We start from the raw sequence: 14,492 nt of genomic DNA on the forward strand, positions 1-14,492 counted from the left end.
CTGAGGTGTTCAGAAGAGGAAGTTCAAATTTTCCCTCTCCTTTCCTTTGAAGACAGCTTTGGCATTGTTGTGAAAAGAAGGTGGAAATATAATACAATTAGCAGTTATTTGTTCCTTTGAAAAGAGGCCTGGATTGCCTTTTTTTTTCCTGTGCAGGGATATCTCAAGTCTGGCTTGGGCTGTGCTAGAATACCAGCAGAGGATGGGTGGCTTCGTCTCTGTGTTCTGTGTACTTCCTTCAACCTGTGTTCTCAATTTTTAGAGGCATCTGTACTGTTGACTTGTGAATGGAATGGCAGAGAGACACTCGAGAAATCTTGCAGTTGCTCTCCTGCTATTGTTGGGAGAACTGGCTCTCCAACATTGTGGTGTCCTTGGAGGACAATGTTGCTCGATTTGTAACATGTCACACATTTGGTGTTCTGCAAGCTAAATCTTCTTGCCTTGCCTTCACCCTGTGCCCATTGTGTCCCTGCAGCTCCACGGGAGTGTGAGGAAGATGAGTTCTCATGTCAGAATGGATACTGCATCCGCAGCCTGTGGCACTGTGATGGTGACAATGACTGTGGCGACAACAGTGATGAGCAGTGTGGTGAGTAATGTTCTATAAGTACTGTCCTCCCATACTTTAAAAGGAGTTGTGCAGACTCCAACCTGTGCAGCTCTAGGATCCCTTGAGCATGGTGAAGACTCACAGCTGGCTTTTCTGGGCTGGGCTTGTGGGATATTCCATTCCATGGGCTGGCTGCTTGGGATCTCAGCCTATATGGCTTACCTTCAAGGTAAGAAAATCACTTGAGACCTTTTATTTCTTGACATTGTGACTTGTGAAGTCCCATTGGATTCCTTTTGAATCCAGCACTGTATGTCAGTTAAATGAACAATGATGGTTTTGCTCAGGCCTTGCCTGACATGGGTATGTATGGTTTAATGAGAAGTCTCGTTTGTGGGTGCCCTAGGAGCTTCTGGAGAATGCTACAGTGATTTTCTGGATACTCTCATAAAAGCCAAAGCTTTGTTTGCATTGCTGTCTCTGCAGATATGAGAAAGTGCTCAGAGAAGGAGTTCCGTTGCAGTGACGGCAGCTGCATAGCTGAGCACTGGTTCTGTGATGGTGACACAGACTGCAAGGATGGCTCAGATGAAGAGAATTGCCGTAAGTGCTCTCCTTCCTTTGTAACCACAGGAAATAGCCCTTTGGACCTGCACTTGTCTTGGGTTTTCTGCAGCAGAGATCAAAAACAAGTTAGTCCTGCCTGTAGTGGCAGCTATGCTGTCTTCAGCTGCCTACCCCAGAGGGCACAAGAGAATGGTGTCTCTTGTGTTACCTCACAGGCATACTTTGTCCATGCCTCTCTGCTTCTCTGTCCCTTCTCATGGCTGTGACCTTGAGTCAGAGCAGTAGGCTTATGCTTTACTGAAGATAGCTCTATATAAAACTGTTGGAGCTGGAGGGCAGGGGGGAAGGGAAGACAGCTATTCCCTTCTTTTTTCTCTTGTCCGACTCTTGACTGAAATTTTGGAAGAGGGGTGGTGCTCTGCTTATTGATGGCATCCTCAGGTACTGCACACTACAGGGATTACCTGCTTGCCCAGCTTCTTTTCACTTAGATGCTTTCTGCAGGATGTTGCCCAAAAAGTGACTTGATGGGGAAGGGAAGGGCATGAGAAGCCACAACGTTTGTTTTCTCCTTCACAGGCTTGTAGCAAGTGGGACAGGAGTTTGTGTCCCTTCCTGACCCACGCTGCCTGTCTTCTGTGTCAGTGAACGCTGTCTGTGTCTCTGGAACTTGCAGTGGTCCCTTCCCCCACCCTGCTCTCCTTTGATAGCATTTTGCAGAATTTGTTCTAGATATCAGGAAACTTCAAAAGGCTCTGGGAGGGGGATCAGGACCGTCATCTCCTGAAGGGCAGGGGGAGTGGATACATGGGGGAGTTGTCTTTTATCTCTCCAGATAATGAGTTGGCAGGAAGCCAGGGGCTGCAAACATTTCTGAGCCAGGAAAGGGCTCTAGGAGGAAGGGAGCCTCTTTCCCTCTCCTTTTCCCCTCTCCCTTTCTCGTTCCCTTGCCTGTCACTTCACTGAAGGCCACGGATAGACACTCGGGAAGGGAGGGGAGATGATCCAACATTGCCTCCTATGGGAGTGGAGGGGCACCCCAGGACTGGTACCCCTGCTTCTCTGAAGTGGAATGCTACTTCAGTCCTGGCTGGCATTTGTCTCTGTAAGACATTTTAAGTAACTTGCTAAGAAGCTCAGTTTCGCTACTTCCTGTTCTTTTATCTTCTTCCATGTGGTCGTCATCTTTTCCTTATCTCCAGTCATGCTTATCATTCATCTAGGACAAGGTGGGACTGCACCGTTCTTTTTTTTTGTGTGTTTTTTCTTGCTTTTTCTTTTGGGGATGTGTGTGTTATAACTGAATAATACAGCGTGATAATTTAAGTCACTGAATTCATTTTCTCCTCAAGGAGACCCAAACACTGCTTTCAGACTCCTTTGGTGAGGCACACATGAACACACATTTTCGTATCCAGCTGCTGGACACTCATTGAATTAAAGCTCTTCAGGCTCTGCCAACTACTTCAGGTTGGAGAGACAGATGTAATTCACTTCCCAGACTATTCTTTCTTTTCAGTCTTTCTCTTATCTTTTGTTTAATAAATTTATTTTCAGAGCTCTTCAGTTGGGAGACTAGTATGCCTGAAATATACAGTTCATTCTCCAGAGAGTATGAGAAGAGGTGTCAGATTCTGTTGTGTGGGACTCAGAATATTTTCCATCCCTTCCCACTTAGTGTACTGCTGAACAGAGAACAGTAGGCAAATCCTTGACCATGAGTCTGTTGGACTTCGCCCAGACTCATCTCTCTGACAGTGTTCCTTACTGAAAAGGCATGGTTGTTTTGGTGAGAGCTTGAGAGGAAAGGGAGGGGGAAATCCTCAAAGGTCAGGTGCAGACCTGGGCATCTTGCTGCTTGCTTCCTTCCTTTGGTCCTCAAGTGCTTATTTTTGTTAAAATTCTAAAGGAATCACTGCCTACTTTAACACTGCATTCTGACATGCCTCAATCCTTAATACAGAGCTACCCCAAAAGGTGTCTCTGTTTTTCCATCTATTTTTGTATCTACCCTTTACAGATTTAATAAGCAATTTAAACACTTTCTGGAGGTTACTAATACATAGTGTTTCAAGTATAAGATAGAACGTGACACTCTTGGATCCTCTTCCTTATTCATAGCTGTTTGCTTCTCTAGAATTTAATGGCTCTTAAAAAGTTAAATGTTTATAGACTAACATCCTGTGTAACTTTTTTTAAAATTATTTTTAGTGGATTGTCTGCATGGGTGTCTTTATATATAGGTTTAACCTGCTTTTCGGTGAAGCAAAAGCAGCGTTCAAGTTCCTCTCAGTAATACAAGTCATGCAGAGATATGCAACAATGGCTAGTAATTTCTAACCCCCTTTCATTGAATACTTGCTAGTCTATTATTGGACTGAGAAGGTGGCTTCTAAACTGGATTGTACCCTGTCACCTCATGCATTTTTTCTTTGATTCTCTTGTTAGCATCAGATGTTCCAGCTGCCACCTGCAGCTTGGAGGAGTTCCAGTGTGCATATGGACGCTGCATCTTGGACATCTACCACTGTGATGGTGACGATGACTGTGGGGACTGGTCTGATGAATCTGACTGCTGTAAGTTAGTGCAGGGTGATGTGCTGGTCCAAGCATCTGAGTTGCAAACCTAAATGGATTTTGCATTGGCTGGAGAGGGGTTGCAGTGTAGACAGCGATCTAATTGTTCACACATAAGCTGACTCTTTCATTATTAGGATTTTTTTAACTCTCGAAAGTGAGAATAGCGATGAGAACTCTGTAGTTAGTGCACTTCTGCTTACAGGAATTAAAGCAGTTTCTGGGAGAAATCTATTCAGGACTAAGTTTCATAATAATGGAGGGTAAGGGGTACTGAGGAGCTTTGGGGATGTTACGTTGGTCTGAATTTGTTCTTTATATTTTTTACCATCTCTGCAGCATCTCACCAGCCTTGTCGCTCTGGAGAGTTCATGTGCAACAGTGGCTTGTGCATTAATGCTGGCTGGAGGTGTGATGGAGACTTTGACTGTGATGACCAGTCAGATGAGAGGAACTGCAGTGAGTGCTGGAAACTGGTGGAAGCATTCAGTTTCTGTGGATGCAAAAGAGTGTTTGGGACTCTTAGCTTTGTAATTGTGTCACTTCTGATCCTTCTTGCTTTTCTGGTCCCTCAGCTACATCTATGTGCACAGCTGACCAGTTCCGCTGTAAGTCAGGGCGCTGTGTCCGTCTGTCCTGGCGTTGTGATGGGGAAGATGACTGCTCCGACAACAGTGACGAGGAGAACTGTGAGAACACAGGTTTGGCCTGCTGCCTTACTGCTTAATAGCTAATATTTCCATCCTCAAGGTAATAGCTGGTGAAGTCTCTTTTGGATTGCTTCAGTGAGTTCAACCTAGAGTTTCTCTCCTTCCCAAAGAATGGCATTTGTGGTCTGTCTTACATGTTTGCAAACTTGTGCAAGTCTGTGTGCTTGAACTACTTTAGATGATGGTGTTTTCTGGTCAAGTATCAGATCCCTCTGTCTTCCTATCCTGTCCCTACACTGTGAACTACCACAGAGCTCTGAGACTATTGCATTCAGACTTGGAAACATTTAATAATGTGCACTGTTGCTACCTGTGTCAGATGGGCTGTGTCTAACTTACACGTTCTAGGTAGTTTGGGATAGCTTTCGTGCCACATTTTGAAATTGCGGAGCAATTCTAGCAGGCAATGGGATCAAAAAGGATGTTTAGTGGAAGGGAAGAGTAAAGCCTTTGTTTTAGAGGTTAAGGGTGTCAGCTTTCCCCTTAGATGTTTGCTCAGGAGTCACTTTTTCTGGTAATCATTTCACATATCGCCATTCTTTTGTGTGATAATGGTTATAGAGAAATGGAGAGTTTCAACAGACTCTAGTGTTGTGGTAGGATTCAAGGAATGTCTATAATCTTCTCTTTTCCTTAAAGCCTTCAGGATGCCTAAAGGCCTTGCTGAGCAATAGTGTGTATTGGTCCATCCATTTATCCTAGTGAGTGGAGCCCAGCTAGGTGTATTGACCCTGCTGGATCAGTGTATTCTAAACAGAATTTAGAGGTGACAAAATGGATTTGTGGAACTGTACCTCTTGTTTTGGGGCGGGCTGTTGCGGAGTGAAGTGTGAATGTTCTACAAGGATAGCTAAGTTCAGAGGACCTGGACAGGCACACTTTGTAGCCATTTGAGAGCAGCTGCTTCAGATTGGTCAACTGTCATAAGCATCAGTGTGGTGATCCTGGAAAAAGCAATTGTACTTAAAGACCAACTGGTAACCCTGTTTTCTCATCCTGATAAAAAAGTACTTAGAGGTACTGAAAGAACAGTTGCCACCCAGAAGCCAAGTCAAGCTTCCAGAGCCTGAAATTCAACTTTTCCACCTCAAACCAATCCCAAGGTGGTTGAGTACAGCTATTGTTACTGTAAGGTTAGTTGTGCAGTTCTGCTTTAGGTCTATGGTGACAGTCAGGAGGTAAAAATTAAATTGAGACTTCCAAGCAGAATGTGTATTGACTCATCTAAGTGACATACTGTGATGTCCCAATGTTTGTAGCAAGAGGTAAAATCCTCTTGGTTTTAGAAAAGAATTGTATTTTTATTGGCCACAGAGAGAAGACTCCTAAAATACTAGGCGATCAACTGATGTAAGTAAGGATCTTTATGTGCAATATTGACATATTAAGTCCAAGTTTCATCATCCTTCATATTAAATATTTCTGTGCTCTGGAAAGTGAATCTGCATGTGATTTGGTTTTTTGTTCCCAGTTGGGGTGTCCATTAGTTCTTAACTGTACTTGTTAATCTCACAACTGCTCTTTTCCATGCTGCTTACGTGCAGTCTGCCAGTCTTATTGTTTCTTTGCTGGTAACTGTCCTGTTATCTTCCTATGATTATCAGAGGGTGATGATTTGGGAACTGCTAACCAAGTCAGCTTAAGAGGTACAAAAAATAAGAGGCAACAGGACAGTGCAGTTATTGCTGAAGAAACAATCAGATTGGTAAAGGGCCTACAAACAGTATTACTTTACTTACAAGAATTCTGTACAGTCTCTGTGCCAAGAGCAGAAGCTTAAGTGTGTAGCTTGTGTGAAATCCTGTTGCCTGAGCTCAGATTTTAAGGATGCACGTGAATCTCATTCCAAGTCCAGCACAGTGCAGTTAGGGCTGGACAAGATGCTCCTCCCTAGGCAGGCTTAAGATCCATAGCCATGCTAGGGTGACAGATCAGATGATTAAAGTGAAGAACTGACTCTTCCTTTTTACACACTGAGTGGGATTGTAGAATCTGGAACCAAAGGGAGCTATGCCAGGACCTTCTGGTCATTCTGAGAGAAACTAATTAGCTGAACTTCACAGTAAAGCAACAGTGGACTCAGACTGGAGGAGAGTTTGCAGGCCTGCAAATCAGCATAAAGATAAGTGGAACAGTAAGTTGTGTGAGATGAGCTGAATTCAAGGAAAGAGGAAGTCATGGATTTGTGTTCATGTGAAAAGCTTGTAACAAATCTTATAAAATGTTCTGTATCCTTTTCTTCACTGTGGCAGTAAGCTGTGGTGTGCTACTTTCCCCTCCTTCTATTGCAGGCACCCCCCAGTGTGCCTCAGACCAATTTCTGTGTGGGAATGGGCGTTGTATTGGCCAGAGGAAGCTGTGCAATGGAGCAAATGATTGTGAAGATGGCAGTGATGAGAGCCCACATCAAAACTGCCGTAAGTCCTCTCAAGTTCAGTCTTAAACACAAATGGAGGCACTGTAATGTATGGGAGTCAATCTGTTGTTACTGAGGAACGTGTGTAAGAAAGAAAGCCTGGACTGTGATAATGGGAGAGAGTTGAAGACTGAGGAAAAGGGCCTTTGTGGTTTTGCCAGTTACAGGCTGCACACAAGAAATAATGAGAAGAAGATTATGATCTCAGATATCAATGTTTGTCTGCAGAGACAGTGAATCCTAAAACCATGTTATTCTGAGCTCTGTTGTCCAGTTTAGTAGTGGCCTGCAGAGGAGAGCTCTGATTGTGAAGAGGAAACTTCCAGCACAGCCTGTGTCCTCTCTGTCTCGCTCAGCCTGGTTTGAAGGGTGACTGCTGCCTAACAGCTGAGGGCAAAAGCAGCTGCCTTGTGGTTTCAGCTCAGTTATCTTCACGTGTTCCTTTTGCAGGTCCACGAACAGGGGAGGAGAATTGCAATGTGAACAATGGTGGCTGTGCTCAGAAGTGCCAGATGGTACGAGGGATGGTGCAGTGCACTTGCCACACAGGTTACAGGCTCCTGGAAGATGGCCGATCATGCCAAGGTGGGTTTTTGGAGCAGTAGCCTCCTCTGTAATGCTTTGATATGTCTGAAATTGATGGCTATGACAGGGCGCAAATCGGAGCAAGCTATAGATGAGATTGCCTGCTTTGTTGATGATCTATGTAATAGTAACTTTCTCCCTTTCTCTGTAACATGCAGATGTGAATGAATGTGCTGAGGAAGGTTACTGCAGCCAAGGCTGTACCAACAGTGAAGGAGGCTTCCAGTGCTGGTGTGAGCAAGGCTACGAGCTGCGACCTGACAAGCGTAGCTGCAAAGCTCTAGGTAAAGGGGAGTTCAACCTGCCAACACAACTGGGGTGTGTGTGTTGGTCCAGTTCTCATAATTATGTCTCTAATGCTTTATTGGCAGCATTGTGCTGTACACCAAGCCAACATGTGAGCAAAAGGAAGTACCCAGATTTGTATTAGATATGCCCAGGTTGTTGGTGAATGCCTGTGAAAATTTTGTGTGATTTTTGACTACTGTTTCCCTGTCAGCAGAAGAGCCCCCTTAGCTTCTTTTCCTGGTCCCTTGTCATTCCTGGTGACCCAGACCCTGGGACAAAACCAACTTTCTGTATCTATTCAGGAAATGTCTTAACCTTTCCCGTCAGTGATGTTATGTCACACCTCCTTGTGGTTTGACCTTTGATGCTGGTCACCAATCCTGAATGCTGTGAATGGCTGCTGTGTGGACATCTGCCTTTTTTTTTAAGGACGTCTATACACTTCTTTAACTTTATTCCTCTAATGTAGGAGCTGAGGAATTAGAAATTCCATTTAAAGTCTTAAGATGTTGATACTGTTTTGGGGTTTTTTTCTCTGCTGTGGAAGTACCTGCTGAGTTTATATCTGGCTGAGGCAGATTTCAGCTGTGTCCTGTCTGTGGTAGAAGATGTAGTAGAGCATGTGTTTGCATGGCTAGTAGATGGATATATGAAAAAAACCACTGTTGTCCAGCTGCCAAATGGCTGCCTAGTGGTATGGTTTCAGAGGTGGAGATGAGGCGGCTTAGGTGGGACCTGGAATGATTACTTCTTGCTGAGTTAATGTTTGCCAAAAGGTTTAAAACTGCTCATCTTTGAGTTGTTGAGGATGTGGAAACAGCTCTCTGAAGTGTTTTGCATTTGGGGGTTGATTTCTTGCTGCCAGTACTGCAAAACTATGTTCTAGGACTTGGTGCAGAGGGAATGGTAGACAGGACCCTGTCAAATACTTTAATTATGTCCTTCTGTGTATTCTTAGGGCCAGAGCCAGTGCTGCTCTTTGCCAATCGAATTGATATCCGACAAGTGTTGCCTCATCGCTCAGAGTATACGCTGCTCCTGAACAACCTGGAAAATGCCATTGCCCTTGACTTCCACCACAGCAAGGAGCTGGTGTTTTGGTCTGATGTCACGCTTGATCGCATCATGAGGGCCAATCTGAATGGTAGCAATGTAGAAGAGGTGGTTTCCACAGGGCTGGAGAGCCCAGGTGCGTCACCACAAAAAGGGCAACAGCCTGGGGTGGGTGAGTGGAGAAAAGTGGGTACCCAGCATTCAAAATGAAGTGAATCTCCCTGAGCAAGGGTACGGGTTGGATGGAATAGGTGTAAGATGAGTGTCCCACTGGAGTTAATCTTGGCTGGCAGGAGGACTGAACTGGGCCTCTTCTGAAGAGGAGAGAAAAAGGGAACTAGTTTTTTGTGCTGATGCGTGGTTTCATTCTGTGCTTAATTCTCTCTTGGAGATAGGTGGACTTGCTATTGACTGGATCCATGACAAATTATACTGGACAGACTCTGGGACATCTCGAATTGAAGTAGCAAACTTGGATGGCACTCACAGGAAAGTGCTTTTGTGGCAGAACCTGGAGAAGCCACGAGCAATTGCCCTACATCCTATGGAGGGGTAAGTGAAAATGTAGGACCCCAGTGAGCCCTCCACGCACGTGCTTCCAAGTGAGCATTGAAAACCCCATTCTTGGTCACAAAGGTTGCCTCTGGGCTCAAGCCTTCATTTGGTACTGTGAGTCTGGGGAACCTGGCAATACTGGGAGCCTTCAGAGCCTTAATCCTGCTCTGGGTCCTTCAGCTTTCGCCGGCTTGAAAGGGCTGGGTGTTACTTTGCTGGCCGTCACTTCTCCCATGGCTGTGACCCAGTGTCATGCTCAAGGTCACAGGACTGATTGTTTTGCCCTGATAGGGAGTGATGCTGGGTTCAGTATGTGGGCCATGAGTTTTCTAGCCTGTCTCTCCCTGCCTCCTCCAGTACTATCTACTGGACTGACTGGGGCAACACTCCCCGTATTGAGTATTCCAACATGGATGGCTCTAACCGTCGCATCATTGCGGATACACACCTCTTCTGGCCCAATGGACTGACTATTGACTATGCAGGACATCGAATGTACTGGGTGGATGCCAAACATCATGTCATTGAGAGGGCTGACCTCGATGGGCGGAACAGGAAGGCTGTTATTAGCCAAGGTGAGTAAAAGGGCTATATACGGGGAATGCTCTCTGCAGTAAAGACAGTGGAGTAGCACAGTCTTTAGTAGCACAGTAACTCAGCTACTCTGAGTTTCAGAGACACTGGCTCCTGCTTCTGTGCTTGTCTCCTGTTCTTTCACTGTGGAATGAATTCTGCCACCACTGAGGGATAGGGTTTGCTACCCAGTTATCAGTGGCCTCATCAAAAGGAGTGTGGCCAGCAGGTTGAGGGAGGTGATTCTCACTGTCTGCTCTGCTCTTGTGAAACCCCACCTGGAGTGCTGCATAAGTTCTGATGTCTCTAACATAGGAAGGACATGGAACTGTTGGGGCAAGTCCAGAGGAGGACCACAAAGTTGATAAGAGGATTGGAGCACCTCCCATGCAAAGGCAGGCTGAGGAAGTTGGGGTTGTCCAGCCTGGAGAAGAGAAGGTTGCGTGGAAACCGTGTCGCAGTCTTCCAGTACCTGAAGAGGGCCTACCAGGAAGCCAGAGAGGGACTCTTCACCAGGAACTGTAGTGATAGGGCAAGGAGTAATGGATACAAATTGAAAGAGGGGAAATATAGGTTAGATATTAGGAAGATATTTTTTACCATGAAGGTGGTTAGACACTGGAACATATTACCCAGAGAGGCTGTGGATACCCCAACCCTGGCAGTGTTCAAAGCCAGGTTGAATAAGGCCTTGAGCAACCTGATCTAGTGGAATGTGTCCCTGCCCATGGTGGGGGGGTTGGTACTAGATGATCTTTAAGGTCTCTTCCAACCCTTAACATTCTGTGATTCTGTGGTTATATGACAGCAGAGAGGAATTGTCTGTTATGTTAGTGTAAAGTGTATTTGAGCAGGTTGACTGTAGTAAAGCCTAAGGGGTAGTGGAAAGAGCTTTCCCTTGTCTCCCTGCTAGCCTGAGTCGTGTTAGACCTGATTATATCCCTGTACTGGATGTCTTTTACAGGGCTCCCGCACCCATTTGCTATCACCGTGTTTGAGGACAGTCTGTATTGGACAGACTGGCACACCAAGAGCATCAACAGTGCCAACAAATTCACAGGCAAGAACCAGGAGATCATCCGCAACAAGCTCCACTTCCCTATGGACATCCACACACTTCATCCTCAGCGTCAGCCAGCAGGTAACTGCAGTGAGGGTAGAGACCCAGTTGAGCCACTAGAATACCTGCAGGCACCCATCACCCTGTTGATCATCCACACGTGAGGCTGAACTCGCTACATTTGTGTCGGTACATCCCTACCTGTGCCCAGGGCTGTTGCAGAACTGGCTCCACCGGCAGTTCTGCTGAGATCGCTCAGCCCCGGTAAATCGGAGTTGGGTGTTACCGCAGCTCCCCCTGCTGACACTGGGGTGGAGGCCTTCCAGGAGGAAATACCTGGGGCTTGTTTATGCAAGAGCTGTTTTGGGAGGGGGCAAAAGCTCATAAGTGGTCATAGTAATGACTGACACCTCCCTCATTCCTCTTCAGTTGCCGTAATCTGCTCTAGAAGTGGATTTATTTAAATTTATTTTAAAATTGAGCCCTAAAAATAGAGTTAGTACTCTAGTTTAAACAGAATCACAGAATGTGCTGAGTTGGAAGGGACTCACAAGGATCATCGAGTACAACTCTTAGCCCTGCACAGGACATCCCTGAGAGTCACACCATGTGCCTGAGAGCATTGTCCAAGCGGTACTTGAGCTCTGTCATACGTTTCCTTATTGTCAATTAATTTCTGGGTAGATGAGTTACCCATATCCTTGTGGGTTTTGACACCTCAGCTGATGTTATTCCTCTTTTTGTTACTCTTTGTTTTATGCGTGGTTGTTTTTATGTTTGACTACTTGAGCAGGGAGAAACCGTTGTGGGGACAACAACGGGGGCTGTACTCACCTCTGCCTGCCAAGCAGCAAGGATTACACCTGTGCCTGCCCCACGGGCTTTCGCAAGACCAGCAGCCATGCCTGTGCCCAGAGTAAGTGAGGTGGGACCACAGTCTGCGTGCTCAGATGTTTGGTGGGTGGCAGAGGGTTGGCAGTGGGAGTAAGCATCAGCAGCACTTGCTTCCAAGGAGATGCAGCTGAGTAGACTGAGTTAGAAGTATTAAGGTCCCACCAGAGGATGCTTCACCTTTTTGATGCATTCCCCTGTTGTGCATTCTCATTGCCCTCACTAGGCTTTATGGGTGGGGATACAGAGAAACTCCATCCTTGGATCCTTATTTTGGGGCTGCTGTTGACACCGTGCTGCCTGACACAGCTGATTGTCTCCCTGAAGCCCCCATAATGGACAAAAAATTCAGTCCCCTTCGTTGGTGCAGTTTCTCTTTGTTTGCAACCAAGTGAAAGACGTAGACCAGCTATCTCCTAGATTCTCAAGAGCTATTTTCAAATAGCATTTGGAGGGAGGTCTGTGCCATTCTTTGAAGAATATGGCTTTGTTCTCTCAGCATAGGTTACCCCCCAGGAGAGAGCTCACAAGTACTCTGTTCCCCCTTGCCCATCCACCCCACGCATCCTCTCCCAGTGATGTTTTGCTTCCAGTTAAAGAAAAAGGACCAAAGATCTGCCAATGAGAAATTATATAGGTGGTTAAGGTTGTGGATATATCAGGGAATTGTCTGTCTATCACTGTGTTGTTGAACTTAGAGAAATTAAAAGAAGACCTTTCGACCTTTGATCAGGTCTTGACAAGTTCCTGCTTTTTGCCCGAAGGATGGACATCCGTCGGATCAGCTTTGACACTGATGACCTGTCAGATGATGTCATCCCCCTTGCTGATGTTCGCAGTGCTGTGGCTCTAGACTGGGACTCAAAGGATGACTATGTGTACTGGACAGATGTTAGCACTGACTCAATCAGCCGAGCAAAATGGGATGGATCAAACCAAGAGGTACAGTGTTAACTATGTGTGGAGGTCATCTATCCAGGAGACTGCTTGAGCATCGTATTTGAAGCTGCTGGGATACTCTGGCCTTTTAGGGCGCTGCAGTTCATGGTCGATTTTTTGTAGTTTGCCTAGTTCTGGCTCAGAAAAGCCCTGAGATCACCAGACGCTTCATACACAAGTTTGGTGTATTTTCCTGCTTGTATGGGGACATGAAGCATGATGGCTGTGAGCTGCAGTCAATTCCTTTGTTGTAGCCCTAAAAATCTGAAGTATTAAATCCTGTGTTACGTTCTACATTTGGAATAAGAGTCATGCTCCTTGAGAATGCTTTTTGCACATGCCCTTAGGCTAATATTACTATAAATGAAGGGAACAGAGTTCAGCGTTTGGATTTGCAGTTTGAACAGGCATGAAAAATAGATGTTTCTCCAAATGTAAGCTTTATTTGAACTTCTAAGTCCTTAATGGTCTCTCTTGTGTGGCTTTGCTCTGCTTGGGCTTTTGACTTGTGAAAGTTAACATTGTGAGTGGGTAGTGCATTGGGCAAGTGCTTTTTCACTAAGGTCTAATTTCACTTAGGATCTTTTCTTTTTGTTTTTATTTAGGTTGTGGTGGACACTAGCCTGGAAAGTCCAGCTGGACTGGCAATTGACTGGGTCACCAACAAGCTGTACTGGACTGATGCAGGTACTGGGGTCCTCTGCTTTATCTAGACTTCTGTCTTCCTTATTAGTCAAGAAAACTGAAAATCAACTGCGTAGTTCTATCTGTCTCATTCCAAATGTGTCTGTTTCTGTGTAGCAAAAAATCTCAGTTTCATCTCGTGCTTGTAACAAAGTGTGAATTGAGGTGCAACCCTTAGTTTATTTCCCTTTGCAGTACCCCCACTACTAATTCCGTAGAAAGATTTATAGTAGAAGTCAGTCATCACTGTTGTCTTGCTGCAGAGCTTGTGATTGTGTGTGTTTATGTATCTTCCAACAGCGTATCTTGGGGTGCAGCAGGTAGTATTTGGAGGATGTTCCCTTGCTGGAGAGTCATAGTTTAGGGAGACATAAGGAAGATTATTCTTTTCTAGCTGTTCTCTCACGCCTGTGTAGACACCTTGGGGGCTTAGGAAAGAGCTGGTTTATATTCACGCAGGACTCCACATGAGTAACAGCTACAGAGGTGACTTGAGAGAATGGAAAGTGACACTTTGAGCCCCATTTCTTACCTATTTTCCGGCTATGAACAGAGATGAATGGAAGGGGAAGAATGCATTGTTGTATGGAATTTTTTTTGCCTTAGCTCTTGCAATTCCAAGGTCTTTGATCTCTTTGTCATTTTCTCTCTTGATTTTTGTAGGAACAGATCGGATAGAAGTCTCCAACACAGATGGGACCATGAGAACAGTTCTGATCTGGGAAAATTTAGACAGACCTAGAGATATTGTAGTGGACCCTGTTGGAGGGTGAGAGATTCTTTCTTCTGGGATGACACAGCAATTCTTGCACGTCTGAAGATGTTCAGTTTCTTTGGTTTTGTGCAATTGCTTTTCTCACTGGTGCCGTTGTTCTACAACCTGACAAAGACTGAAACTAGAGACCTGATTTTAGATACTAATGGAACAAGATAGGCAGGGATGATTGCCTGTTGTGTTGTGCTGTACAGCTTGCAGGAGCTGGATGGTATTTTCATTTGTTTATCCTGGGGATGTAATAGCTAAAGATGTGCTACAAAAAC

The 14,492-nt window shown here is 45.3% G+C and overlaps 1 protein-coding gene across 3 annotated transcripts in view; it reads left to right on the plus strand.

Moving 5' to 3' along the window:
- The window catches only part of LRP4 (LDL receptor related protein 4), an 82,153-nt gene that overhangs the window by 51,352 nt on the left and 16,309 nt on the right, over positions 1 to 14,492 (plus strand). For 2 of the 3 annotated variants that reach the window (XM_027719487.2, XM_027719493.2), the window contains exons 4-19: positions 479 to 592; positions 1,040 to 1,156; positions 3,569 to 3,697; positions 4,037 to 4,156; positions 4,273 to 4,398; positions 6,699 to 6,824; positions 7,274 to 7,408; positions 7,567 to 7,692; positions 8,655 to 8,885; positions 9,145 to 9,301; positions 9,662 to 9,879; positions 10,842 to 11,018; positions 11,728 to 11,853; positions 12,562 to 12,770; positions 13,373 to 13,454; positions 14,115 to 14,220. In XM_027719487.2, the coding sequence (XP_027575288.1) occupies positions 479 to 592; positions 1,040 to 1,156; positions 3,569 to 3,697; positions 4,037 to 4,156; positions 4,273 to 4,398; positions 6,699 to 6,824; positions 7,274 to 7,408; positions 7,567 to 7,692; positions 8,655 to 8,885; positions 9,145 to 9,301; positions 9,662 to 9,879; positions 10,842 to 11,018; positions 11,728 to 11,853; positions 12,562 to 12,770; positions 13,373 to 13,454; positions 14,115 to 14,220 (2,299 nt within the window). The remainder of the gene's footprint in view (positions 1 to 478; positions 593 to 1,039; positions 1,157 to 3,568; positions 3,698 to 4,036; positions 4,157 to 4,272; positions 4,399 to 6,698; positions 6,825 to 7,273; positions 7,409 to 7,566; positions 7,693 to 8,654; positions 8,886 to 9,144; positions 9,302 to 9,661; positions 9,880 to 10,841; positions 11,019 to 11,727; positions 11,854 to 12,561; positions 12,771 to 13,372; positions 13,455 to 14,114; positions 14,221 to 14,492) is intronic. The other variant, XM_027719488.2, reaches the window with a different exon arrangement.

Source organism: Pipra filicauda, unplaced genomic scaffold, assembly GCF_003945595.2.
Source record: "Pipra filicauda isolate LSUMZ 115617 unplaced genomic scaffold, ASM394559v2 scaffold133_size2016399_pilon, whole genome shotgun sequence".
Lineage (NCBI taxonomy): Eukaryota > Metazoa > Chordata > Aves > Passeriformes > Pipridae > Pipra > Pipra filicauda.